General features: G+C 48.5%; 1 protein-coding gene across 7 annotated transcripts in view; it reads right to left on the bottom strand.

The window, feature by feature from the left end:
* Nucleotides 1-6,893: 6,893 nt before the first annotated feature.
* Nucleotides 6,894-27,601, bottom strand: part of SLC8A3 (solute carrier family 8 (sodium/calcium exchanger), member 3) — an 86,051-nt gene continuing 65,343 nt past the window's right edge. For 2 of the 7 annotated variants that reach the window (XM_009869941.1, XM_009869943.1), the window contains exons 3-6: nucleotides 9,441-9,563; nucleotides 9,166-9,265; nucleotides 7,588-7,863; nucleotides 6,894-7,270 (exon numbers count right to left, since the gene is read on the bottom strand). In XM_009869941.1, the coding sequence (XP_009868243.1) occupies nucleotides 6,894-7,270; nucleotides 7,588-7,863; nucleotides 9,166-9,265; nucleotides 9,441-9,563 (876 nt within the window). Of the gene's footprint in view, nucleotides 7,271-7,587; nucleotides 7,864-9,154; nucleotides 9,266-9,440; nucleotides 9,566-17,902; nucleotides 17,925-26,228; nucleotides 26,333-27,601 lie in introns of all 7 variants that reach the window. The other 5 variants (XM_009869942.1, XM_009869939.1, XM_009869940.1 and 2 more) reach the window with 5 other exon arrangements.

The raw sequence follows: 27,601 nt of genomic DNA, 5'->3' as shown, positions 1-27,601 counted from the left end.
AGCAGGAATAGCAGGCCCAGGTTCTCCTGCACACAATTCGCAACTCAGTGGTCCTAGTTTGGAGCTCAGAGTAGCTTCTCAGCGCAAGACATTGGGGTCTGGAGCACAGATGAATTCAGCTCAGCTGACTAAATTAGGCAATTTCAGCCCCACTACAAAACAGATTCTTAACTCATTGACTTTTAGTGGTCATGGTAATGTTGGGTTGATGGTTGGACTAGCTGATCTTAGAGGTCTTTTCCAACCTTAATGATGCTGTGATTTTTAGTATGTGATTGAAGGACTCGCTTTGGTGAAACAGGTTCTTCTGTAGCATCTCAGTGCTGTGCTCCAAGCAATAAAAACTGCAAGAGTTTGGATACCCAGTGTCCCGTTACACAGTACAGCTCTGGCCTTGCACAGCACGATGTACTGCTGCTGTCTCGCTCAGTCATGATTTTGGCTGGGACCACTGAAGTGATCCCTGCTGACATCACTGTGTCAGAAAAGAGTTGACGCAGCATTTGGCTGAAGAGATGGAGCTATTTCTAAAGTGACTTGGATGTTCTTGCTGTGAGCTGGCAGGCTGTGACAGACAAAGCTGTATGAAGGTTCTGTTCACCTGCAGCCCTATGTGAATGGGAACTGCTGTTACCTCTTCAGCTGTTATAATTGTTTCAAGTGTTGAGATGTCTCTACAGGCTTTTTCTCCTCAAAATGCTGAAATACCAGACCTTTGTAAAATGATTTAATCTAAAGTACTTAGACTCTGAAAATTAAAATATCAAATATTTTAATTGTATAATTGAATTTTAATTGTATAATTGAATTCAGAAAACTAGTGGGCAGGATCTGTGAAGACATGTCATAGAATCAAAGGATGATTTACTTTGGAAAAGACCTTCAAGATCATCAAGTCCAGCTGTTAATCTGTCAATGCCAGGTCCACCACTAAACCACATCCCTTAGCAGTATGACTGTACATCTTTTAAATACCTCCAGGGATGGTGACTCAACCACTTCCCAAGGCAGCCTGTTCCAGTGCTTGACAACCCTTTCAGTGATTAATTTTTTTCCTGATATCCAGTCTGTCCTAAAGGATAAAACAGATCTGAGAACTGATAAGAAAACCAGTGTCAAAGTCCCAATAAGAAAATATATCCTGCTGCAAGGGAATTAGGGAGTATAAGTAGAGACCAACAAAGGGGATCAAGAAATCTTTCACATCCTGAAGCACAAAAAGGAAAATTACGAAACATGGGATGGGTGTTGGAGCATTTTAGGCTACACGTGATCTTCCAGGGAATTTAAGGATGGCGTGACAACATCACCTAACTAGAGATGAAAAAAAACTTAGGGAATTATAGATCTCATCCTTGTATTCTTATGTGAAAACTTAAAAGAGTGAGCTACTGACCAATTATTCTATAATCCCTGAGATAGATTTCGAAATTTTGAAGAAAATGGCTGGAATGGGTTTGTTGATGTTTTGCTAAGGACAAATCATATCAAACTAATTTGATTCCTATCTTTGACAGGATAACTAGCGTCATGGCTAGGGGGCGGTCAGCACTAGATGTGATATGTCTTGACTTTGGTAAGGCTTCTGGCGCTGTCCCAGAAGACATTCTCATAAGCGAGAGCTGAGGAAATGCAACCTATTTAGCCTCACAATACAAACTCAATACTGAACTCAGGGTTCAGCGTCAGAGTCAGAGAGCTTTGTGGCAAAATCTTTTCAGTAGCTGTTCAGGGTCCAGGTTTAGTCAGTATGTTCAACAGTAGCTTTAGGAAATTGATTTGCTATAAAATTTCCCAGTGATACCCAGCTGCAGTGGCGGGGGTGGGGGCTGTGGGCATCTATGAAGGGCAGGACGAGAATGCTTAAGAAATAGTCCAAGTCAATGGGATGAGTTTCAGCAGAGAAACAGGAGATGACCTGCCGTGAGGCAGCCAGCATGAATGCACAAACACAAAGCGAGGGCCCGCAGGCAGCATTCCAGAAGAAACAACTTCTCAGAAGCTGGAAGAGGAAAAAGTGGAGAACCTGAGGTCTTTAGCACATGCAAAAATGCTCTTGTGACAAAAGTAATCACTTATTTTTCTTGCCTTTGTGAATAAAACAAGAAGAAAAAAATTTAGCAGGACCAAAAAACCCACCACGTTTGGATTTGCTGTTAGTTTCTACCCAAGATGCTCCTGAAGAAGAGGAGGTAATCAAATTAGTTTTGATAGCTTTTTGTAAGAACTTATTGGACAACCATGGGGTTGATATAGATGCTCTGTACAGTATTCCTTAGTGCTAACAATGTCCCTGGGGACTTCCTGAGAGCACTGTTCAAGCTTTTGTGTTGAGATTTCTGCCCCTCCCTTCTGCCCCCAACATCTTTCTCATTCACCCAAGTAATAAATAATTCTCAAAAAATGGGACCTGTGTTTCTCTAATGCAAGCTTGTTTTCTCAGCAGAGGCATCTTCCTGGGAAGGTATTTATAACTTCACACCCTCACACCCTACAAAAATAAATATTTTTTGTATGGTTTATTTCTTTTATTCACCTAGATATCAGACCACCTTCAATGTACTTCCTAGACCTGTGTTATGTTTTTATTGCATTCTTCAAACTGGGCTAATATCTGAGTGCATGCCCAGCAACGACTCATAGGTAGGTCATGCCTTTTCCTTTAGCCATGGCTCTCACTCATCTCGCCACACACATGGCAAGAGCAATGTCTGGGACATTGGTGAATGTTCACATTCAGGTGCAGTGAGAACATCTGATGAGCTCACCAACTTCACATCATGCCTGCAGGCTCCATGTCTAGGCTCAAATTAACAGCCGAAGCCAAGGGGGGTGAGTGGGTAAATCTACTCATGGTGTTAATTATCTACTTATTTTAAATGACATTTAAATACTAGGAGGTCCTTAATCCTCTCCTGCTATAGAGGCAACCTGGGAGCACTGTCTTCTCTGCTGGGCACTAAACAGCACTGGCACACACAGCTCTGTTACTAACAAGCTGCCGCTGGCACATGCACACGAATGACAATGGTCATTAAAAACATTTTTTTTTTCCCATATAATACGCTAAAGGTTATTCTTGGTGACAAGCGCTTTCCAGCTTGTGGCCAGGGCTGAGAATTCATGCAAGCTGGCTCCTACACCAAGGTTAAGGCTGCAATCCTGGCAGAAATAACCAAAAAAGCCTTTGTCTGTGTCCACCCACCCCCCAAAAAACAAACAAAAAAGCAATTCTGGGCAGGAATGACCTGCTGCCACTTAACACTAAGGATGGGTTGAGATTTCCTAGCTTTGAATGGTGGCATGTTCAAGCATCTTCTAGATGCCTTTCTGTCACTATCTGTATGGATGCTTCTGCACCGTGGTAATAGCAAGCCAGCCCCAAAGAGAAGAAAAACCACCCCACATGTACCCCCTTTCCCCAGCCCCTTCACTGAAGTCAAAGGCATTGGGTCCTTTCCCAGCACAAGTGTGCATCCCTAAGCCCTGGGCTCCCCTGGCACCCAGTAAGAGCACCCAGTGCCAGCAGGCAAAGATGGGAGCCCAGGGTTTGGCTGCAAAAAGGTACGTGAGGAGGATTCTAGTTCAAGGCCCACAGTAAAGGGCATTTCTGGGATTGGGGACCCAAACATAAGCGGAAAAAAAATCGGTCAGTGGTGATGCTGGGTGAGGAGGGGGCATCACACCAGCCAAACGCGGGACACGATTCTTGGCCAGCTCGAGGGGGACAGGCGAGAGACCTCACTTTGCAAAACTCTTCTTTACCCAAAGGCTGATTTTTGGCCAGCATTCATGCAGTGCTACATCACTGGGATGACAAAGCCCAGGGGCAGCAGCCGTGGGAAGGCAGCTGGGGGCACCACACCATGACCATGTCCCCGTGCCATGGCAGGCCCTAGGGACAACGCACCTCCTCGGCTTTTCCCTCCTCATGTCAGGATGCATTATTTATCCTTGTCGACAGCAGCAACAAGACCTCAGTGAGGTGCAGAAAGCAGACGGATAAGCATGTGCTGCCCAGAACAGGAGGGCTGTCAAAAGGCCAGCAGCTGTTACCACAGGCTGATGGGAAAAACAAAGGGGATACCAAAACTAGCAGCAAAATCTCCTCTCCACCAGCCAACCGGCAAAGCGCTGTGGAGCCCTCCCAGCAGTACCAAACCAAAGGGATGGGATGGAGGGGGAGCAGGGGAGCAAATCAGCCAGAGCCAGTGCAACCAAGTCCAGGCACATGCCCAGAGGAAAACAGGAGCAAGCAGATAGCTCAACCCAAAAGGAAACATTTTAAAAAAACCCACAACTCACAGAAAAACAAACAAAAATTGACCCCAAAAGCGCCAAACCTGATTTTTCTGGGGTTGGTTTTTTTTTTTTGATTTTAGCTTGCATATTTTTTAATGGAATAAAAAATAAAAGAAAGAAACACTCCAGGGATGTTGTTGATGTTGTTGGCCTGGAACAGATTGCCCTGCTGGCCTCTCCCCATGCCCCCTCCCCACAAGTCAGCTGAAGAACAAAGAGGGTGAAAAGCACACGGTGGATACAGCCCAAGCAACAGAAGCCCAGCACGGCAGCCCTGCAGGCCAGACTTTACCCCACAGCCGTCAGGGGTAAAATAAAAGCTCAGCAGACTTTAGACATCCAAATTAAAACACGATGATGGCAACAACCTCCTCTTGAGAGCTGCACTTGGAGCACTTCTGTAATTTTCCTTTCAGGTGCGAGCGCTGGAGTCCCTGGCAGGTGGTGGCTGCTCTCGTGGCTGGTGGCAGGGCCAGGACCAGCAAGCTCAGTGGGTGTCTAGCCTCTGCAACTCTTGCCCATGCGGTATGTTTTTTTTTCAGGCCCTTCCCCAAAGACACGGTGGAAAGAGGGTAAGGAGGCAGGAGGTCAGATGCTTGTTGGCTTCAAACCCCATGGCTTTCACCCACAGTGAGCTCCCACTGGCAAAGCTCCACTGAGAAGGTTCCTTCTTCTCTGCCTTAGGTGTAAACACACATTTATATAGAGACACAGCCATCCAGTAAGATCTTTCATATGATAATAAATAATTCATCCGTGTGTTAAGGACCATTGTCTCTCTCATCTAGTCACCTGTTATAATGTTACATCTCTTTTTTGTCCATGACAACCTTGTTCCCATTGCTTTTCTCCTAAGCCACAGACACATCTTCTCTACCTCCTGGGGCAGCAGAGATGCACTCTTTGGCAGCCTCTCTCTTACTCACTGCATCCCAAGGTTTGGCTTATTATAGAAAACTTTATGAAGAAAAATGTTTCCCTTTACAGCATCTGTTTTTTGATAGAAGACATGATCTTCATCCTGAAAACACTTTACAAAGAGCAAGGTTTTAACATCCTCTTCCAGGGTTCTCAGTTAAGAAATATGTTTCTAGATAGCACTGTTTATATAGATACAGGTATAGATTTTATTTATTTTTATTACCAGCCCAACATTTTAATTTGCAGCCATTGATGTAATTCATGACATACTCTCATGGTGGTTTGTTATTTTGCTTGTTGGTTTGGGGTTTTTTTGTTTATTTGTTTTTTAAAAAGAAATGCACTTCAAATGAAAATGATGCTTTTTTTATCTGTCTGGTGTTCCTAAAAGGTACTCAAGATGACACAGTGGCAGTTTTTCAGCCCATACCTTTCGATGGCCTGAAGACCACCGGTGAGATGCGGATGCTGTGAAAACCAAGGTAGCGAATGTGTGGGAGGGCAGCCATGGCACAGCTCAGGGTTGGAACATACAGGCAAGCGATCTGAGTTTTCCTGAATTCATTTCCACCTCCTAGCAAGAGCACTGCCCAGCAAACCCACCACCAGCACCCTGCAAGGAGCTGGTACCGCTTCCCCTGGCCCCATTGTTCCCCCACTCCCAGGGCAGGCTATTCCTGGGTAACCATTTATTTCTTTAATTTCATTAAATTAACATAATTTTCTCTCCCTGCAGTACCACAAGCTCAAAGTTAATTATACAAAGAGAAATGCCATAGTCAAAATATACATGATAAGGGTTATATTAGAGGGTTGGGTTGGTATTTTTTTTTCCTCCGTTTTTTCTTAGCCGAGGCAGGTGATTGAGATGCTACATGCTCCAGCCTTTGTCACTAAATGTATGTGTCTGTGTCTGTGTGTCTGTGGTTGTATTAAAAATATATCAGTCTTGTGATGTTCTTAAAAAAGAAAGAAATGGAAGGCGGCGGGGGAGGGAACGGGTAATAGTGAAAAAGTTCTTTGACTGTGTCACAGTCTTTTGTGGCTTCAGAAAATACACGTTCAATTCCAGCACTGACGGCAGCTTGAAGCTTCAGAATTTAAATATTTAACATTTTTCTGTTTAAGTAGTAAAAAAAGAAAAAATAATAGTAATCAAGCAGCGTGCTCCCCACAAACTAAAAAGCAACAAGAAAATGAAAGAAAAGAAAAAAAAGAAGTAAAAGAAAAAACCTCCACAAATTCCTGATCAGAGTTCTGCAGTTCCCAACCAGTAAAAATAAGAGAACATCTCCTTACAGTGGAGGAGTGCTCGGGAGGAAAGGACATAAGCCCCAGCAGGAGAGGTGACCTTTGGAGATGGCTGAAATACCGTAATATCATCAAATGGGGTCAGTGGCTGGGTTTGTTGTGTTTTGCTTTATTTCAACACTTGCCATTGTTGCTTTCTTGTCTTTTGCATGTCTTTTTTTTTTGGTTTTTTTTTTTTTTTGGAGGGAGGATTTTGCCTGTCTGCGTTTGGTTTTTTTTGTCACTCTGTGATGAAGAGTTTTGCCCTTCTTGGTGCTCAGTCGTTTTTGGGCAGGGGACAGCCGTCCCCTCCGGTGAAACCGTGCTGCCAGGACCGGTGCCCAGTGAGGTAATGGAGTAAGGGGGGTTCCCTCCACCTCCTAAAACCCCTTGATGTAGCAATAGGCCTCCAGGGTGGCAAAGAGGATGTAGAGCAGCCAGAGGCTGACGAAGAGCAATGTCGTAGCCAGTTTGCAGCCCCGGGGGCCACCCAGCTCCCCACCGAGGTGGGGCCGCCGGCGGTAGAGGAGGACGCTGATGCAGATGAAGGCGAAGATGGTGAAGAGGGTAACGGAGAAGGCCAGGGTGCCCGCCGACACCTGGAACTCCTGCCCCTGCGATGCCCAGTAGATGGCTGCCACTGACCAAGCCAGCCCGATGCCCAGGAAGACATTGACAGCGTTGCTGCCTGTGACGTTGCTGATGGAAGCGTCGGCGTATACATCCTGGATGGCTGCGGCTTTGCTGGCAAACGTGTCTGGGGTTGGTGGAGAAGAGAAGAAATCACCATGGGTCCCACAGGAGAAACAGGTAGCTCTTCACATCTGGGGCACAAGGGAGGCTCAGGTGTGGCACCCACCAGGTTGGGACATGGACCTATCCTGGTGCACTTCCCCCTCCCACGGGTCTAGGGAGCCTGTGTTAACACCAAGTGGAGTGCATACATTGCCTAGGGACAAGGGATCTGTGGAGCCCCTTCCCAGTCTGAACCCTATCCAATGGCAGAGTTGCTTCCCTCGGGGAAGGAGAGCCCCCAGGGACTTTTCTCCCACCCCCTCCCTGCAGTCACCTCACCTGGTACAGAAGTGCCGAAGGCGACAAAGACGACGGCAGTCACCGAGTCCTTGAGGCCAATGGTGCAGCCGAAGTGGGAGGCGAGGTCGCCGATGACGGCTGTGAGCATGCCGATGATGAGGATTGAGACGATGAAACAGGCCCAGCCGTTGCAGTACTCAGTGGGGGGCACGCAGGCAAACAGCACCTTCCAGAAGACGGTCAGAAAGTGCATCACGTAGTCAAAGCAGGATGGCAGGCGCTCCTCACCGGACTCATCCTCATCCTCATCTCCCGCTGCAAACAACATGCAAGGAGAGGTCCAGTGCTCGTGATGAGGCACATCAAGATTATAAGGGTGGGCTCCAGCCTATTCTTGGCCCTCCCCCCATCCTAGGGCTCCAGGGATGCTGCTCTCCTGGGACAAGGCAGCATGACGCTGGCCACAACACAGCCCCATCCCCACCCACAGGCAGTCATGTAGGATGTAGTCAACCTGTGGAGATCATTGTTGAGGGGCACCATGAAGTTACACAGGCAAGTGATGTTTTAGGGCAAAAAATAGCTGAAAGTGATAGAACTGGGAAACTGAAAAGACCTCCTGGTCCTCCTGCTCCAGAGCACAGGCTGGTCACCCAGCAGTGCCGCAGCAAGAAATGTCCCATCTGTGTGAGGACGACAGCAGCAGCACTGCAGGCTCTTGGAGGGGTCCCCTCCTTGGTCTGGTGGGCCAGGTCAGCCCTAGGGCTGGAAGCACTTCTGAGCTTTGTGCAGATACAGGACAAATTGGAGAAAGAGAAAGCAGGTGGGGAGCACAGGGAAGGAGAGAGACATAGGGAGAGAGAAGCAGGCCTGGTGAAAAACATTGCTCCAGAGAAGGAGCTACTGTTGTTTTCACAGAATCACTTTCTCTTAGTTGCTAGAAAGCAGAAAACTGAATGCCTCGCATCTCTCACATCAGAAGTCCTTGTGGGCACTCGCCACAGCTCCCACCCAAGTGCCTATACTATGGCTGGGTGGGAAACAGCCCTTTGAGGACTATGCCAAGCCACCAGGGAAAGGCTCAAAAAGATGCCTGAGTGTCATTAATGGCATAGACCTACCTAAAATGTGTGCTCCACAGCTGCCTGGCTCTGGAAGCAGTGAGCTCTCTCAGACAGCTGGCAGGTCTCTGGGCCTTTTCCTCCAACAGCTGCTGCCTCATGGGGCAGCATCTCCTGTCCACATGTGGTAACCCTGCCTGTGCCCAGAGACTCTACTCACCGTGGCAGAAGGGACATCTTGCAGCAGCCTCTACCTGAACAGGACAGCACTGGGCACACTGGGAGCCCACACTGCTCATGAGACCACTGCCAGCAGACATAAAGTCTTTGAAAATTTACCTCCTGGGTGGCTCCACACCCAAAGATGGGTCTCCTGGGCTCCCAGCTAATACATCTGCAAAAGTACAGTATATTGAGAGCGCAGGAGCTCTTTGGATTGGCTTTGCTAATGGTCACCACGCACGCAAGAAGTGAGCATCACCAAGCAGGCAGATCTCATCCAAAGACTACATGAACCCTGCAGATGTTGGTGTGGGTTTTCTGACGTCTGCCTCACCTGCACTGACGGTAATGGCCTCCATGAACTGGTCCCTCCAGGAATGTGTCCCTACAACCAAAGCCAAGTTTGTCTTCTTTATCAGCTTGTCCACGGTGCTCTGTTGTGGAAATAAAGATGCACGGCAATTAAACCATCTGCTAGCGGGCAAAGCTGGTCTTGCAGTCCTTTCCTGCACATCCAGCCACCTCCTCTTCTCAGTCCTGCTCTCCATGGCTGCTCTTCAGTGCCAGATGGCTTTCCCCTCCTGGAGGACCCCTAGGACAACTACTGACCTTGAACTCATAGGACTCCTCAATGATGACTTCTAGTTTGGGATGCTCGCCAAGTATCGGTTTGCCCATCTCTGCAATCCTCTTGGCCTCCTCCTCTTCAACCGTCAGCTTCCTCTCAGCCACCTCTGTGAAAGCAAGATCAACACCAAGCTGTAGACAGCAGCCCTGGAGCACCAGGGCACCATGGGGGCTTGTCTTCAGGGCCTGAGCACGGGCTTCTACAGCCCCTTCACAGCTTGCTAAGCTCACACAGCAATTTGGGGGCAGTGGTGGGGTGCTGGTCCACAGAAACAAAGGACCAAGATTTCTGGATATCATTTAGTCAGCAAGAACATACACAACATGGTTTTACATGGTCTTAACATTCAAAACCGAACGTTTCTTCAGCCTGCAAGGATACTCTTGGATGATATGCTCCCTCCCATCATCCTTACAGTGTTTCCTGGTTTGAATGAACAAGAGACAGGGTATTTTTATTCCCCTTTGACTGGAAAATCACTGTTGTTACCCTGTGTCACCCAGTGCTTAATCTATCACCCCAACACACGCAGTCACAACCACACATGCACACATGGATACGTTCCCAGTGTTCGGAAAAATGAACAGGAAGAAGTAAGTCAGGAAGTATGTGAGGTTTTTTTTTTTTTCCATATAACTGGATGTTTAGTTCCTGCTGCAGGAACCAGGACTCCAGGTCAGCAGCATGCTGAGATGACCCTGTGCTGGGCTCACCTTGCTGATGCCCCAGCAGACCCTGTGAAGTGCCCAGGGAAGTTCTGGTTGCCCGGATAGGAAGGGTCAATTCTACCATAGGAACGGTGCCCCGGCACTCTCCCTGGTCCCTGACTCAGGTCTCCTCTCCCATACACCCCCAAGTGCTGACGGCATGTGCTGATGGGCTCTCTGGAAAGCCTTGACATCTCAGGAAAGAATGTGGGTTTTCCTGTGCCTGAGTCGGGGTGAAGGAGCTGTAGCACAGGGCCTAGCTGAGGCTGGGAGCAGGAGCTGGAGCTCTGCAGAACCTGGTGAGGGCTATCACAAAGAGAATCTTGTTCTGGCTAAGCAGTGGGTCAGATGTCACCCAAGGTTTCCTGCAGAGCTTACAAATATCCTGGGTAATGCCTCAGATGTGATTAATCCCATGTGGGCTCCAGCAGATCTCATACTCCGCACCAAAAATCACATTGAAATTATAAAGTCCCAGTGAAATCTCATTATAAACTCTTGCCTTCTCTTCATCAAACCCAGCTAGCTTGATTGCAAAGACTGTAAGCCTTGCAAGACCTGCAGAGTTTATAAAATATATAATAACTCCCATGGCAGGTGACATTATTATAACCCATCACAGAAGCAGAAACAGCTGCATCCATCATTTGAAATCAATGATGTACAGTAAAATCATTACTGCCTAGCTCAAAGACAGTGTACTCTGGATTTGGGAATCCCCAGAATTTTACAAAAAAATGATGGAGACAGGGGTGCACAGCACCTGGAGAAGAAGAGGGGCAATCCAGGATGCCAGGGAATGGAGGGGCAACTGTAGGCAAAGACCAGCAGCAAAAGCACAGCCCAGCAGGGTTGCAAAGCCCAGACTTGGTGACACTACAGCCTTCTCTGGGAAGTACCTACAGCTGAAAAACTTTGGTCACAGCTGGCAGCATGGTCCCTTGGGCTCTCACTCACTGGCTGCAGAAAGCAAACATCTGGACTCAGAGGAGCTGCCCTGAAAATGGGGAATATTGGGGAGAATTTCCTCGGCTTAACAACTCCAGGAGAAACGGCGAAACGAAACCTCAGTCCCCACTTTAACTGATTTGACAGAAGCCTTTGGCATAGTAAGAAAACACAGAGCTTCATGCAGATATTAACTACCTAGGCAAGGCTGAGCTGCAGGCAGGTCTGTAAGCACAGGTAGTGCAGAGAGCCTTCTCCTCCCTGTAAGGAACGGTATCCAACACAGCCTGATTGCAGAATGCAGAGCCTTGCTCATGCTGGTTTACATACCTGTACAAGGTGGGACCACACAAGACCTGAAACCCTCCTCTGAGAAGGAAGGTCTCCTGTGTCTCTTCTCACTGTGCACCAGGTCCAAGGCTGCTGAGCAGCCTTTGTCCCTGGCCAGAGGCTGCTAGCAGGTGGCTTTGTCATCTCTGCGAGCCACTTGCAGATCATCTACTGATTTGATGATTGTGGCAGTCACCTGCCAGGCAGCTCTTAGAGTAAACCAAGTGACACATCCATGCTCAAGATTGGATAGATTGCTCTGGCATCCTGCGGGCTGGATGCAGCATGAGCATGGGACCAGGCAGTCCACCAAAGCGAAGGTGCTGGTGCTTAACACAGCACTGAAGGGCTGTGGGACTCGTGGTATTTCAGAGGGCACCTTGACAGTGGAAGAAGTGCCACCAGAGGCACCTTCAAGACCTAGGTAGGCCACTTGCGCTGAAGGTACAATCTGACCAGCGATGGACACCTGCAGCCTGCTGACAGCACATCCACCGAGTCATGAATAATGGAGGCCTTGCTGTCATCAGGCAGCTCCTCTGCAGTGAATAGGGTGAACTGGGGCGCAGAGAGAAGAAACATGGTTGTTCAAGAAGGCACATCAAGGATGTCCTATGGGGGCAGCTGATGAATACCACTGCCAGGCTAAGTCTTTCAATGCCAGCTGCAAGCAAACTGCAGGAGAACAGGCATAGGCAGCAGATCCAAATGGTTACCTAGCAGAAATGTTAATAGAGGAGGTGTGCAGATAGGGAAAAAAAAGGAGGTAATTCCTTCATGCCTCATTAAAGAACAGTCACATCTGTGAGTATGCAACAGGAAAGCAAAGCACTGACAGCCAACAAACTTCAAAGGTGCATCTGAAAACATTTAACACGCCATTGTATTTTCATTGAGCCTCTACCCTAACGTAGGAAACAAACACAGATTGAAAGTCACATGCCAATATTGTGCTGGATCTTGCTCAGTGCACTCATGCAAGTGACCCATAGGTGCCAAATACCAGGCTGCTGGCTGTCCTCTGAAGTTAAGGCACTGCCATTTGTGGCAGGAAGGACAAGTTAGGAGCCCAATTGACATTTATCTTGCCTGTACTTGCCACACACTTACGGAGCAGAGCAAAGCACATCCAAAGGGCAATACATAGCACCTACATGAGTTGGCCTTTTCTCTTCACCTTCCATTTAGAACAATTGAGCACTCTGTAGCAGAAATCAGTGCCAACTTCTGAATAACACCAGACCCCAACCTGAACCTGCTGGGTCTACCTGTTCCGATGGGATGCTGAGAACAGAGTTGAACCCTGTGTGTCCAGCCCCAACAGCCGAAAAGGAATAAACACTTGCAGCACCCCAGTGGCAGAACATGCTCCTGATGCTCCTGCCTTTCAGAGAAGCTCTTCAGCCATCAGCAGGGTAGACAAGCCTGCCTTTGGAGCCACGGGAAGCTGCTGGTCCCCCGCTCCTGCAGGGCTGGGGTCTTGGCGGTCTCCTCCAGGACACAGGGTCAGAGGATCAGCAAGGTGTGTTGCACATCATCCCAGTGCGGGAGCCTGCAAATAGGACTACCAAGGGCTGCGACAAATAAAACACAAGGGGTGGCACGGAGACACAGCTTCTTAATTTGGAAGGTCAAGTCTGTCAAGGTGAATGCTGCCAAGCTGTAGCTTAATTATTAACTAGCCTGATTTCTGTTTGTATCAGCATCAGTACCTACTTTTCAATGCGGATTGCACCCTGGACTCCGTACTGTCAACTCCAATTAAGCCTGATAAGGTCTGGCTATGCCCAGCAATAACAGGAGCTTGCCAGGACCTCCTGGGCTCCACCTCCTTCCTGGGAAGAGAGAAGGGTCCCCTAAACCCTGACTGTTTTTGCACATAGGTGTGTGCTACTCTCGGGTTAGAGAGGAGATGCTACAAACGAGGAGACAACAGGTCTGTTGAGATCAAAGACTGAGTGGGAGGAATGAGAACAAAGTCTGTTTTGTCCTTGCTGTAGCAACAGCCACAGCTGACACCCTGCTTGCAGGAAGCACAGAGACGTTTTTGGTTAAACCACTTTGTGCTCTCACTTATTCTGCCTCATTCAGTGTCAGTTTAGACCTTTAAAGGTAGAGCAGAGGAGGCGGGGGCAGCATCTTCTCATTATGGTCCTGCCACTGCCGTGGTCTGCAGTCGCAGGCATGTCCCTGCCATGCTCACTCCTCAGCTCTCTCAGCCCACACCAGAACGACTTATACTTGCAGGGCCATCCTGAGATCCATCTGCAGCTTTCAGACCTGCATGTCAGGACACTTCTCAGGCTCAAAATACTGTAAGCAGATCCCCTCCTCCTCTTATTTCTTCCACGGGAAAGGGGAGCACTGAGCAGCATCCCCACATCATGGGTTGCTCCTGGAGGGTACTACATGGATGCTTGCCTGGTTCTTCAGACTGGGAGCACCATGTGGGAACTGGACATTGCACTGCTTGTGGCCTCCTGGGCACATCAGAAATCACAGTTGCATAAAGCCCATTTCCATAGTATAGTCTAGTCACCACACCTTTTGAGCTGAAACAGGCAATGGGAAGACACCTATCACCTAGGCAATGCTGCAAGACTACCAAACAGCCACAGACCAACTTATATTCCTTGTTACTTGCTGAGTAAATTGGATTAAACCCAGCAACGTATTCATGAAAGATTGCTGTGAAGGCCATTTCACACCCCTCGAGCTATCTCATCTCCATCCATTTCTAGAACGGGCATGTATCTGCACGAAGGTCAGTCCTTCTGGGGACTGTGCTGCTAGGAGGAAATTAAAACGACAATTAAAATGGGATTTTTTTTGGTTGTTGTTGTTACAGCTCAATAAGATATAATCCTGGCTAAACAAAGTAAACAGTGGGCATGAATGAGTTCTCTCCAGCGCCCTGTCAAGCTGTCAGTCACAACTGGGGAAGACTGCTGGCTAAAAGACACTGGCTTTTGAGGTTAGCATATGGGTATGCCCTTTACTGAAATGCATGCATGAGCACCGGCAGCCTGGGCTGCTTTCTAAAAAGGGAGGAATCTGCTTACTTAGCCCCGCAAGCTATTTTTGAGGCATGATACATCCCGTATACATGGCCTCACATCCTTAACGCTAACTGGGAAATGCTGCACATTCATGAGAGGGAGGCTAAGGCACAGGACTGGGAACTGAGCATTTTTCCACTGCTGGCTCTGCCTTGAGATTGCTGTTGACACGACCATCCCCGACAGGCCAGTCAACTGGCGTCCCTGCTCCCCCATCTTTCCCCCTGCAAAGTGGACACAGGAGTCCTAATGCATAAATAAAGAAACATATTTAGAAATATTCTCTATGATCTGGGTGAATATGTGGTAATAAGGGTAAAGAATCACAGAATCACAGAATCACAGACTCACAGAATGTCAGGTGTTGGAAGGGACCTCAAAAGATCATCTAGTCCAGCCCCCCTGCCAAAGCAGGATCACCTACAGTAGGTCACACAGGACCCCGTCCAGGCGGGTTTTGAATGTCTCCAAGGAAGGAGACTCCACAACCTCCCTGGGCAGCCTGTGCCAGTGCTCTGCCATCTGCACAGAGAAAAAGCTTTTTCTAATATTTTTGTGGAACCTCCTATGATCCAGCTTGTATCCACTGCCCTTTGTCCTGCCATTGGACGTCGCTGAGAAGAGTCTGGCTCCGTCCTCCTGACACTCACCCTTTACCTAGTTATAAACATAAATGAGGTCACCCCCTCAGCCTTCTCTTCTCCAAGCTAAAGAGACCCAGCTCCTTCAGCCTTTCCTCATAAGGGAGATGTCCTACTCCCCTCATCATTTTTGTGGCTCTAAGAAGTGTCTACCATTTAGATAATTCCTCATCCCTTTAAAGGGAACCCGAGAACTTGCAAACAAAGGCTCTACTCAGGCTTTCAGTAAATTTTGCAAAGACTGGAAACATCACCAGAGCAGCTGATCCACTGCTGGCAATAGCAGGGACAACTGGAGTAGCTGCGTACTTTGGTATCAAGCACTTCCCTTTATAAAAAGCATAAGGAGAGATAATTGCCAGTGCCAAACCAAAAGGTTACGCATCAGAGGAGTTAAAAAACCCACACAATAGGTTTGACTCTCAAGTCACTCCACATCCACCCCAGGCTGCTGTGGGCCTCTGCAGCCCCAACAGCTGCCACTGGACACTTGGCCAAGCAAGGCTGTCAAAAACTTTGCACGGCCTTGCAAATCTGGCTCGGAGAGCCCAGCTGGAGGAAACAAATGCTGAGCTGAACCTGTGCCAAAGGCTCTCCCCTGCCCAGTTACTTTGCCTTGTGTTAAATTCACCATCCTGTTTCGCCAGGCAGAGTTCTGCAAGGCGGATTGGAGAAGACAGAGCCAGGATCTCCCTTTTATTCCCAGGGTAAGGGCTGATGGGATGAGAAAGGTATTTTTCCATTTGGGCTCACCCATCAGGGCACCCCAGGGCTTCTGCAAACAGTCATTTACATCCAACCAAATGGCTAACAAGAAAAATAATACAAATTCAAAAATCTGGTATCAGTGTTCAAAAGCTAACTACTTAAGTATTTCTATCAATTCACAGTGAGCAGGGGTCATGCCACAACCCCAGGCTGGGAGGAGAGCCAGGGTTCCCAGCAATCCCAGGGATGCAATCCCAGGGAAAAGGGCACTGCCCAAAAAAAGCTCTGTTAGCTGCTCTGGGAGGAAGGGGACAAGGAGTAGGAACCAAGAGCTTCCACTAAAACATTCAATAATGCATTTTTTGGGTTCCACTCCCCCCAAAGAATCCTGCACATCTGTGTAATCTATATCTAACATGGCAGAGACTAAATGAGGACATCACTTCTCTCCCCGCTCATGAGCCGTGATTGTCGCTGAGTGACACTCCAGCACGTGTCTCCATGTCGAGTAGAGCTCTGCTTGGCCGCTGGCTTGAAGGACACGGGGGGACTGAGGACCACCGGCTCAAACTGTGGGCCAAGCACACTCTGTAAGCACAGAGTGCACCCTAGGGCAGTTTGGCAAGGGGGGGACCCCAGGGACATCCCCCCCATTCTGGCTCCCAGACAGAGAGGAGGCTTTCCTCTATTAACTGGAAAGCAACTTTCCATAGCTGGTGACCAAGTTCTCCGATAATGGCTGCCAAAAACAATCAGGCTGGATCACAACAGAGGGAGGAAAGTTATGCTATTTTAATAGAAATTATTTGGTTCCCAGGGTTCTGATCAAATTAGGCAGCTACTGAATTAAAGCAATGAAATTACTGGGGAGGAGGCTGTGCTCAACTTATTTCCAGTCCTCCCGGACCTGAAGAAGTTACAAAGGAAAACCTTCAAACCGCTCCGAGGAGTTTTCCATAAACTCCCTAAGCTGATATTTGGGGGGCTGGGGACTTCTGCCTGACACTAGCAATTTCCCAATTAGCCCAATATCCGAAGGGCTCGGGCCATCCCCAGCACAGCAGATTTGGCATTCTGCAGAAAGGAGCAGAGACCGAAGCTCACACAGCAGATGCTCCTCCTTTGATTTGCAGCACGGCTCAGGCATGATGCACGCTTTGGTTTTCAGCTCTGCTTGCAAATCTGTCAGGCTCCAGCTCCTCTTTGCACCCTGCGTGCACACCCTTATCTTTTGACAAATGTTTCTTTAGTGCAAATTCAACTGTAATCATAGCTAGGATTGAAGGAATAAGAAAAATACAGGCGGTGTACATCGCACTGCAGAGGGATCAAAAGAGACCAGCGTAACACGGATTTCCAGTGAGGAAGAGGGGGTGGGGGGGGCTCAGTATTAATATGCATAAAATCCTGCCAGAGGAAGAAGAGATGAAGAGTATAGAGCCAGATCTGAGGGTGAGGAGGGAAACGATGCTGGTGCTTATCATGCCCTGGCAGTGCCACCCTGAGGCTGAGGGCACCCCCAGGAACCCCCAGAAGAGGAGGTGAAGAACACCCAAGTGCCTGCACTGAGGGAGTCTCGTGCAGCCAGATCCTGCACAGCAAGGGGACACTGGAGTAGCCCTGCACCCTCTCCCACCCAGGGTAATGCCATCCCATGGCCCAGGAAACACCATTTCATGGCCCAGGAGTGCCGCCCTGCCCTGCAGAAAAGCCCAGTGCTCCCCGGTGCATCACCACAATCCACGCTCCAGAGATGCTCAAAGAGAGCGTCACATCACAGCCCTGGACCAGTCAGAGCTGCATGTTCTGCTTTGCAACTCTGGCTGGATCATTTTGCAAAATCCCAGGGAAAAATCTGGAATATGAGGAAGGCTCTTAGATGTCAATCAATCACAGTCATGTTCTGAACGCATTGCTCTTAACTATCTCCTGCTGGATATAGACACTGTGAGCTGGGCTTGTCTGCAACATAGCAAAAACAAATGCAGGGGTGCTGACCAAAGGGGATGAAAACAGAGCCAGAGCAGGCAGAGGAAAGGAGGAAAAGCACTTACCTTGGGTGAGCAGCAGGGCTGTGGGGAAAGAAAGACAGGGAGAGAGAAGAAAAGAGGGAAAAAGTTAATACCAAAGGGGGAATAGCTGTTTTGCAGATATCGGCTGTCAGTGAGCGATGCACGTGGCGCAAGGCAGCATGCGAGCTCACCAGGGTCACATGCTGGGCAGCAGACTCTGAGGCAGAGAGATGGAGAGGATGCTGGCAAGCACCGGGGTGATGGCTTCCCAAAGTCACGCACCCTCAAGCAAAGGCAGAGGGGTGGGATGCAGGTGGGAAGTAGCGAGGAGGGAAAGGGAAAAGGGATGGGGGAGTGCCGGTAAACCCGTGGGTGGCCAAGAAGAGAAGGTGGCCACGGGTGATGGGCAGCTCACTGAGAAGAGCATTGTCAGAAGGAGGTGTTGATAAAATGGGTGCTGGCCTCCGGTGTGAAACAAGACAGGGGGTAACAAGGCCCTGTGCCATCCCCAGGATGCCCTGGCTCGCCTACACCTATCCCACCCCCCATAGCTACCACTCCCAGGGGGTCAGGCAACTCCTGGCTCTCCCCTACCTTGATTTTCCCACAGTTGTTACAAAGAAAGATCTGGCTGGATCCCTTCTAGGTGTTACTTGCACATATAGCCACAGCCTGCATCCAATTTTCAAACTGACTACAAGAGAGTCCATACAGAAAAAAAACCCCAAATCCTCTTTCACAGTGGCCAAGCACCAGCTCTGCACCTTAGCTTTGACTTCCACCTGTCCTTCAAACAGCAAACCAGTTCCCAAAATTTGGTTGCATGTGATGACAGCATTGGAATTACTAAAACTTATTATCATCCACTTTTAGTCTCAGAAGCCTAAAACTCAGTACAGAGACTGAGTCAGTATCAACAGCCCCATTTGACAGATGGTGAAGCAAGCAAAGAGAGGCTAAAGGGAACATACTTTGCAAACACAGAAGTGGGCTCAAGTCCAAAAGTGTTAATTTACTCAAACTTGCTGGTTTCAGGCCTCTGAAAAGCAGGCACTTTCATACAGGTGCTCCTAAATGTATCTGTGCTGTTTGAAAGTGATTTCCCAAGTGATTCGTTAAAAGGTCATCCAGTGCAGAGCTGGGGAAAGTAATCCTGAGTCCATGGCTGCCAGTCACGTCCCCGATGTCAGGGAGCATCCACGGGCACCACTTTCCCAACAGCCTGTGCAAAGGCATCGTTCCAGTCAAGGCCTTCATCCACCTATCCATCTCCCCAGCCTGGAACACTATGGGCACTCCAGACGATCTCCCTTGTCCGTGTGGGCAGGCAGAGGTACAGTGAAATTGGAAGGGGCAATGAAGAGGCTCCTTGCTGAGCACCTGCATCTTTCAGGCTCTATTCCTTCTGAGAGTCAAATCTTTTTTTGGGGATCCATTTGTGAATATGTTCTGCAGCACATTCAGCGTCAAAGAGCCACAAGAAGCAATGGGATGTTTGCTCTGCCCACACCACATCTTGTCCTCCACACAGCTCTGCCCGGAAATCTTCAATACAAGGCTTTGTCACTGTCCCTGGCAGCATGAATCTTGAGTCTCCTTGTAGCTCCATCCTGCTGCAGCTCCATGCTACCCTCTGGCCTCCTTACTATTCCACGGTCTTCTGGCTCTCCAGAAATTTAATTTGCCTTTTGCAATTACAAGCATTATTACAATGGGTCGATTCAGTGTTCAAATTTAATATAATGAAATATTACTGGGCCTCTAAGCTGCTGTGGTTATTAAAAAAGAAATCATTGGTTCCTCATGTTTTTTAAAATTGTTATTCCAGTGCTCTGGGATTTGAGTTCATTTTTTTCCCCATTTGCTTTTGAGTCTCCAGAAGAACTATTTTTCTCCCTTTCACTTACGACATGATACATGAATATTTGAAGAAGCCTATAAAGCTATGAATGAAACATCAAGAATACAGCACACAGAAAGCCAAGGGATTATTTTATCTTTATATTTCTGAGTGAATGCTGTGCATGGAAGCAAGAAAATGATTTCACGGACCAAAGCTTCCTTCCTGCACACGCATCTGCTAATGTGCCCTTAGCCCTGACCTGTAATGTTTCCTGACAGTCCATCTGGGGATGCTGTACCTGTACCAGCCACGCTGATGGCCCCCATGCTGCTCCCTTCCCACAAGCCTCCCCCTGCTGCCCCCAGCCCAGGCTGCCTCCCTTTGGCCCTCCCCAGGGTACCTCTCAACGCTCCGGCACTCCTGCTCCGCGCATCGCGCTCCTCGTGCGGCCAAGCCAGGCCACCTCGCTGCTGTTGGCATCTCAGGTAGTCTCAGAGGCTTGACACAAGTATTCTTACAGGGAACTGCTAAAATTAGCTCCGCAGTCAAATCCGAAATAGCAGTCCCAATCACCCCCAACCTAACCCTTGCATGGCATGAATGCAGACAAACACACGTGCTCGCAGATGAGGTAGGTGATGCTGACTCTTTCTCAGGAGACCCAAAGCCTTCAGCTCTGCATCCCAGTTCCTCTTTTTACTGGGATTTCTCTGCTCTGCAGGTCTGTTTTTTACAAGGCAAAATCAAAATTGTGCACGTGAACTCTGCTTCCCCTGCTGCCCCTCAAACCGGACAATTTAGACCTGAATTTAGCTGCCAAAAAGCTATTTACTAATAAATTATTTCATCTGCATGTTTTCATTGTACTTTTAGGTCAAAATCCTGCTGTGAAATGTGTATTGATCTGGGTTACAGATCAGGAATTCAATTCCCTTCTGCTTTACCTCTACCAAAGCCAAAGAAGTTTAAACCAAGAAGAATCAGGCTTGGGATTGGAGCAGAGCAGCAACTGGGCAATCCTGCAGTTTGCAGCAACTCAGTGTGCTAAATATATGTCCCAGCCTTTTTCTAAGCAGCAAAATACCTTTTTCTACTGTTTACCTCGCAGAGAGATTTGACCACACTGCGTGCTTTATTCTTGGGCTCATTCTTCATTAACATAAATCTTTTCTAATCAACATCCCTAAAGACTTCTGGAAGCCACTGTGTAGGTAAGAGAATCCTTGTTAAAGGCCCAGGATTTAGAGAGTGAGCTGAAATCAGGGAGAGGAGGGTGGATTTTGAGGAGATCCTCAGTCACACAGGAAGCCAAAGGCAAGGAGGACATGCTGCCCACACCCTGACGTGCACACAGAAGAGCTCAGTGACCAAGCAAACCACAGGTTCAGCTCCTCAAACGGAGGTAAGGACTCCTCATCTTCTACACACAACTGTCCACAGGTTCTGCTGCCACCAAAGTGAGCAAACTGTTTCCCTAACAGACTGTGAAGAGCTATAAACACAGGTTTTTTGGTGTTTTTTTTTACAGGCTGAACAAGGCAGAGATTTTGCAGCATTAACCTGAATGCTGTTATTACTGAAGTCAATAGCAAAGCTCTTGCAGACTCCAAGACACTCCTCTCCATCAGGAGAATCAGCAGTGTTCAGCTTAATTGCATGGCTGCAAGCAGATTATTAAACCTTCGGGGAAGAGGTAACAGCAATCTAACGTTTCTTTGCTATTCTCATCAGCAGCTGATGGAAGAAGGAGTTTCTCAGCATCTGCCGACACTTCAGAAAACTGCAGCACACATGCTCATGTATTGATGTAGCTTATCTTATCCAGGCACAGACCTTTGTATTGAGTCACATAATTCCATCAATGTTTTGATATAGAGAACTTGCTGGCTCAATCCAAGCAAGGAATCCTTCTTCCTTCACAGTTGAATCTTTACTCCGTGACTCCTAGCCACATCCTCCCTCCAGGAGGGAGGCTTTCCCATCAGGGGTGCTGACACTTGATTAAAAGGAAATATGTTATGAGATTTGTCCACCCCAGTTGGCTCTCTGCTGGGAGGGCTGAAAGGACTTCAGACAAAATCTTCCCAAGCCAGGTCACGCCAGCAAGCTGTTTATTAGTGCTTGCCAGCCATCTGTGCTCCTGTTTCCAGCAAAGTTGTACCTTGTGAGAGACATGCTTTCTGAAGCAAAATTTTGCATGAAGGATGTTGGTTCCTTTTACAAAGTGTAACTCAAGACTCAGCCTTCACACATCAGCCCCACGGTGGAATCTTCCACCACTGTGCCACAAGCTGAATTCTCATGAGCAGACTCCCAATTATCCTCATGAAACATAATTTTCCAAATGCTACTTTCACCATTGTCTGTGATCAAGTGAAATCTTCCAAAGTAGCCTCACTTGCCAACGCTAAGGTTAACCACAATTTAAGCAGAAGATCGAACTTATCCAAGTTTTTCCCCTGTAATTCAGGACTGCAGAAAAAGCGTGAAAGCTGTTGTGTGAAGAAAGTATTTCTCCAAAATCCTGCTGGGCTGACAGCAGCGCAAAATGCTTGTTCCAAGTTGCAAGCTGCCGCAATACCAGAGCTGCCACAAGAGCAAGAGTCAAACCAACAGACAGCAGCTTGTCATAAAGGAAAAGACTTGTTTCACTGTAGGAACACTTTTAAAAGGTGCTGAAAAAAGGATGGTCAGAAAGGTGGCTGCAGGGAGGCTGGGAGGTTTGAGAGCCCTGCAGCGCTCTGTAGATGGGGATTCAGTTTACATGACCACACATACGGAGTAAAGGTGAGACAAGAAGGATTAACTTTTTAGAAATGGAGAAGATAAAAATAAATCAGGAAACCTGTGATACTGCCAGAAGGATAGAGAAAAGCAACATTTACTATCTTTGCCAAGTAAAGAATGTGAGTTCTCTGATTTCTTTGTTTTTTTTTTCTTTTTACTCATTCATTTTGATACAATGAGTTTGCAGCAAGCACCATCTTTGCCAGTTCTCTTTACATCCAGTATGCCACTACTGAGTCAGCATCAGTCTTCATCAGAGACCAAGCTGGCAAGATACCCATCTCAGGTCTATTCTCACCCTTTTGAATTATTGGGGCACATCAACAAAAAGAGCTGTTAAAGTGTAACTTGATGGGATTTGTTTGGATGATCGGAAAGGCTTTGAAAATCTCCAGCTGCAGAAAGCAATTTGCGGGAGAGTAAGCAAGCTGCAAGACAAAGTTTGGTACGCTAGTGCGGCATTTATGTAACGAGAGTAGGTGGTCGGCTCTCCTTATAGCAAGGGTTAACAACTGAGTGCCCCAAGGCTCAAAGCAGCACTGATGTAACTGGGGCTGAACAGTGAGGAGTAGCATCTGCAGATGCTGCAATATGTTTCAGTCAAAAGGCTGTATCAGTGGCTGTCACATGTTGTGCAAGCCCTGAGCAACCTGAGAACAGGAATCCATGTTTGGGCCACCAGAGATGTTTTTTCCTCTGGCAAGGTGCTAGCAGGTGCAAACAACAAGAGTAATGGGATGAATTTATCAGCCCTCCTGAAGATACATCCCTGTGCCCCACAGCTCTGATCAGGGCCAAGGAGATGTTCCCTTGACTGGATGTGATGGCCTCGTATTGTCACATGTATGGGAAAGCACAGCCAGTAACGCCAATCCACCGTACGGTAGGAAAGCCCGCTCCCACCTGCTCTCCTTCTCCACCACGTATCTATCAGAAGCCACTGCCACCACAGCCTAGAGCAGTGTGGGTACCTTCAGGGACAGCACACTGGATTTGAACAGCATGGGCGTCCGAAACAAGTTCTGCATCCCAAAATAAACCGTCTGAACTCTGCCTTGAGCTGGTTTGAGAAGCACACATATACCCATCCCTACCGTCAGCTCTGTCTTGCTTTGAGGGCATCATATTTCATCACTGCTACCGAGCTTGTGTCCTTAAGGTAAGCTAGCAGCTACCCTCTGCATGGGGAGGTCCTGAGGCAAGCGGAGGCCCTTGGCCCGAAGAGGCTCTTCATCAAAAGCAACCTGGTCTGAAGCTCCCAGAAGAAGCTGAGGCTGTGCTTTGCCCGTGTGAGTTGCGTGGGGGCCCATCCATCACCGGCAGGTCCCAGTTAGGTGGCACTAGCTTGGGATTTTCCCCCCATCTGTGGCGACAGGAGTACACATGCAGGAGGCACCGTGAGCATCCCTTCTTGAGGCTGTTTGGCAGGTCACGGGCTGCCTCTTCCCCACTGGGAGCTGGCCCTGTGGAGCTGCTGGAGACAGCATCTGCTGTCTGTCATTCCCAATGCCTTGCACGGAGAAAGCCTCACGCAGCTCCTTTTTCTTCAACCCAGGCACAAGGTAGGATTGTCGGAGGACACGCCAGGGCGTGCAGCGCTGTGGAGCTGCGGATCTTTCCAGATGCCCTGGAATTAGTGTAGCGACTGTGCCACCTTGTGCCAGCAACATTTACAAATGCATTTTAATCTCCTGCCCCTTTGATTGTAAAACCACGATGCTCTCACTCTGACTTTTCTCTAACGAGGCCAACAAGGGCTCCTCGTCTCCTCCTCGACATGGTCCTTGAGTTCCTCCAGGAAAAGATGGTTGTCCGAGGGTGCATCCTTGTCTCTGGTGAGGGATGCGGCTGGCTTGCCGGCTCTGCAGATTGTTTTATCCAGCTCTGATCTCCCTTCTGCCCGCTGAAAATTAGACATTCCCACTGACTCCGTCTGACACTGGTGTAAATGAGAAACACACACAGAGCACAGCAAACCGGCATGGCCATCCTAATGGCCACAAGGACATTTTACAACTGAACCACCTTAGGGGCTATCTAGACTTTTTTCAGCTATGTGGTTTTATTCAGCCATATGCGAAGTGGCTTACACAAGGGTAAAAGAAATGCAGGACTTCACCAAAACAGCCAGATCCTGGCTCTGCATCCTGAAACTCATTGGTTTGGAAAAGGATGCAGAGCTCGCAGAGAGCAGCCAACTGAGCAGAAACTTCAGTGTGATGCCCCAACATACCAAGTGCATAAGCAGGAACAAGGCAGATGCAGGGGATTTTCCTCCCGTACCTGCTGAGATCACGGTGGTAGCCCCAGGGACAGGGAAGAGAATATGCAGAAAGAAGACCCCGGGGTCATTCTGAGGCTGAAGACTTTGATCTAGGGCTGAACACTTTGCTGGCACCGATTCAAAGTGCTTAATCTCCTCAAAGAAGAAATCTGAACATAAGATAGGTACATACACAGAAGCCATGGCACGCTATATAGTTCTTTCATGTGACAGAGAAAAGTAGGAAAATAGCTAGTGTTCTTATATAACCAGTAGGAAGATACAAGCTGACACCAGACTTTTGCCTAGAAGCTGTGCACGCATCTTTACCCTGGAGGGCAATTAACTGCTGGGACACAGACCCATTGGATATTGCAGGTTGGTCACTGCTTCTGCTCAAGCTGGACTCTGGTGAACCCTGAGAGCCTGTGCTCAACATCCAGTGAAACCTAATGTCCCTCATGGCTCATGGGCTGCAGGAGGTCATCTAACAGCATTAAACTATGAATTGTTTTCAGGTTTACATTTTACATGGGAGCAGAAACAAGCCCATGGGCACACACGTCTGTCTCTACTCTGTATCAGCCATCCAGAAGGTGAATTTGAATTCCCTTTTGTAAAGTGCTTCTGCTCAAAGCTTGGCCTTTCTGGGCCACCCCGAAGCTGGTGAGACCAATGGCAAAACTCACTCAGTGAGAAAGAGGTCAGATACGTAGAGGTCAAGGACAAAGATATAGGTAGGTAAGGCACAATTGTAAGTCAGAGCTTATTCCCACTGTAATCCTGCCCAGCTGGGAGATCCTGGGTCTCCTTGCTGATAAAACAGGACCTCAGTAGAGCTCTACACCTTCTGCATGACAGACTGCAACTGTTAGCAACACATTAAGGGTGTTTTCAGATGAAAGACATGGAGAACCATTAAAAAAAAAAATCAAAATGAGATACCTTGCACCTTCCCTCTTCTCCCATAGGATTTTCACTGCACCTCATTGGGACCCAAGAGCACCAAGGCAATGTCACCGGCAGGCAACAACAGAGGGAAGGACAGGGGGGTGTACGGGCGGAGCCAAAGGGGCAGCCATGCATTGCCCTTCTCTTGCCTTTCACTTCCCCTGAGATCCTGGCAAAGGAGCAGGAGAGGGGAGAACAGCAAAAGTGTGCTCAGAACAAAACAAAACAGACTGAGACAAGGAAACCCAGTCAAAATAATACAGCCTCCAAGGCTCAAGCATTGCACAAAAGGAGGATCAGAAGTAAGCTGGGCTCTAAAAGGCAGAGATGACAGGGTGAGAGTGAGAATACAGGAGGGCAGAGAGTAAAAGTTGATCCATCTACAGGAGGAGGTGAAAAGGAGGGAGAGGAAGGAGGAGAAAGAGGGTTACATATTCTGGATTTGGGGTTTGGAGACTTGATTCTGCTGGGGTTTTTTTTTTTCTTTTTTTCATTTTTTTTTTCATAAAGGATCTCACACCTGATATTCCTCGTTCCATCCATTTCGGTTCACCAAGGGCAATGAAGAAATTCTCCTGCCTTTCGTATTCCTCCTCATCTACTATCTTAACCCTTACGGTCTTCCTGTAGGGACAACAAGAGAGACAACTGTGTACAGCGGGTCGGCTGGCTGGAGGAGAGGTGGCAGCAGCGGCGGCGGCAGAGGTGGGGGGGTCCCGGCACGCAGCCCCTTCCCCGCCAGGACGGTGCAGGTCAGCCTGCCTGCGGACACGGGGCATCCATCACAGCTGCTCTTTGGGGAGCGGGAAGGTGTTAGAGGGGGAGAGGGAGCTGGTAAGGGAGTGAGGAGGGAGGGAAAGGAGGAGGACCTTGCTGATGGTTAGTGGAAGGCGACTTCTGCAGCGCATCTTTTTCAGTGTCACATGGTAATAGAAAGGGTATCAGCAGCCTGGAAATCACTGGGGACCACACTGGAGTACCCACTGCTAGAAGATCAATTGCTTCTGCTACCCTCACAATCAATAATATATCTACAGGGACTCTGAGCTGGGAGCCTGAGGAGAAAAGAGAGAGATGGGCACTCACAGATGTGTTCTCTGATGGGTTGAGGTGGGTCTCTGCCAGCAGGCAAAGGAGGCTGATAGTTCTAATTCCCATTTTTAAAATGGCACATCTTCCTGCTTTTCTCCTCAATAGTGTCTATCTTTTCTCCCTGATCTGTTCTCTTCGAGCAAGAATGCAGCTTTCCTTGGGAGCTAAGAGCTTTCCTGGGACCTCAGGACAGACACAACAGGACTGAAATGCCTCTGAAGCTCAAATGGAAATACCGTGGGGTGCTGGAGCAGGGCTGGCCCCTTGTCCCTGCTGCCAGCTTGCCTGGCTCCCTCCAGCACCCCTGCACTGCACACAGCTGCCATGAGCCCCCAGAGGAACCAAAGCAAAGCATCAGAGCTCCTCCCTGCTCTCATCTCCCGCTCCCAGGGCTGCTGCACAGCAACGGAGCCTGTGCCGAGTCCTTCTCAAAAGCTATAGGAGCTGCTTCTCTGCCAGGCCGTGACTCCTGACTTTTTCTAACAGAGGTCTGACTAGGACACCCCGTAGGATCAGGGCTGACCAATGATCTCCTGGGATGCTGGATGTGTTTCTAGCCAGCATCTTCCTGTTGATGCTACAAAATTTGCTTGGACCCTGCAGTGCGGATGGCAGAAGGTCCCTCTCAAGCTGCTGCAGAAAGATGGACGAGAAGGACTGCTCTCCATCAGCAGGAGATGCCTCTCCTCAGTCCCAGCATCACTCCCCACCCCACCGGTACCATGTGACACGGTGTGTGCGCACAGCAGTGTTTAGGGCAGAGCGGCTGGAGGCAGAGAGATATCAGAAGAAGAGGAGGAG

This window comes from Apaloderma vittatum, unplaced genomic scaffold, assembly GCF_000703405.1.
Source record: "Apaloderma vittatum isolate BGI_N311 unplaced genomic scaffold, ASM70340v1 scaffold6235, whole genome shotgun sequence".
In the NCBI taxonomy this organism is placed as follows: Eukaryota; Metazoa; Chordata; class Aves; order Trogoniformes; family Trogonidae; genus Apaloderma; species Apaloderma vittatum.
Note: the sequence above shows the minus strand (reverse complement) of the source record. Positions and strands in the feature narration are given on the sequence as shown.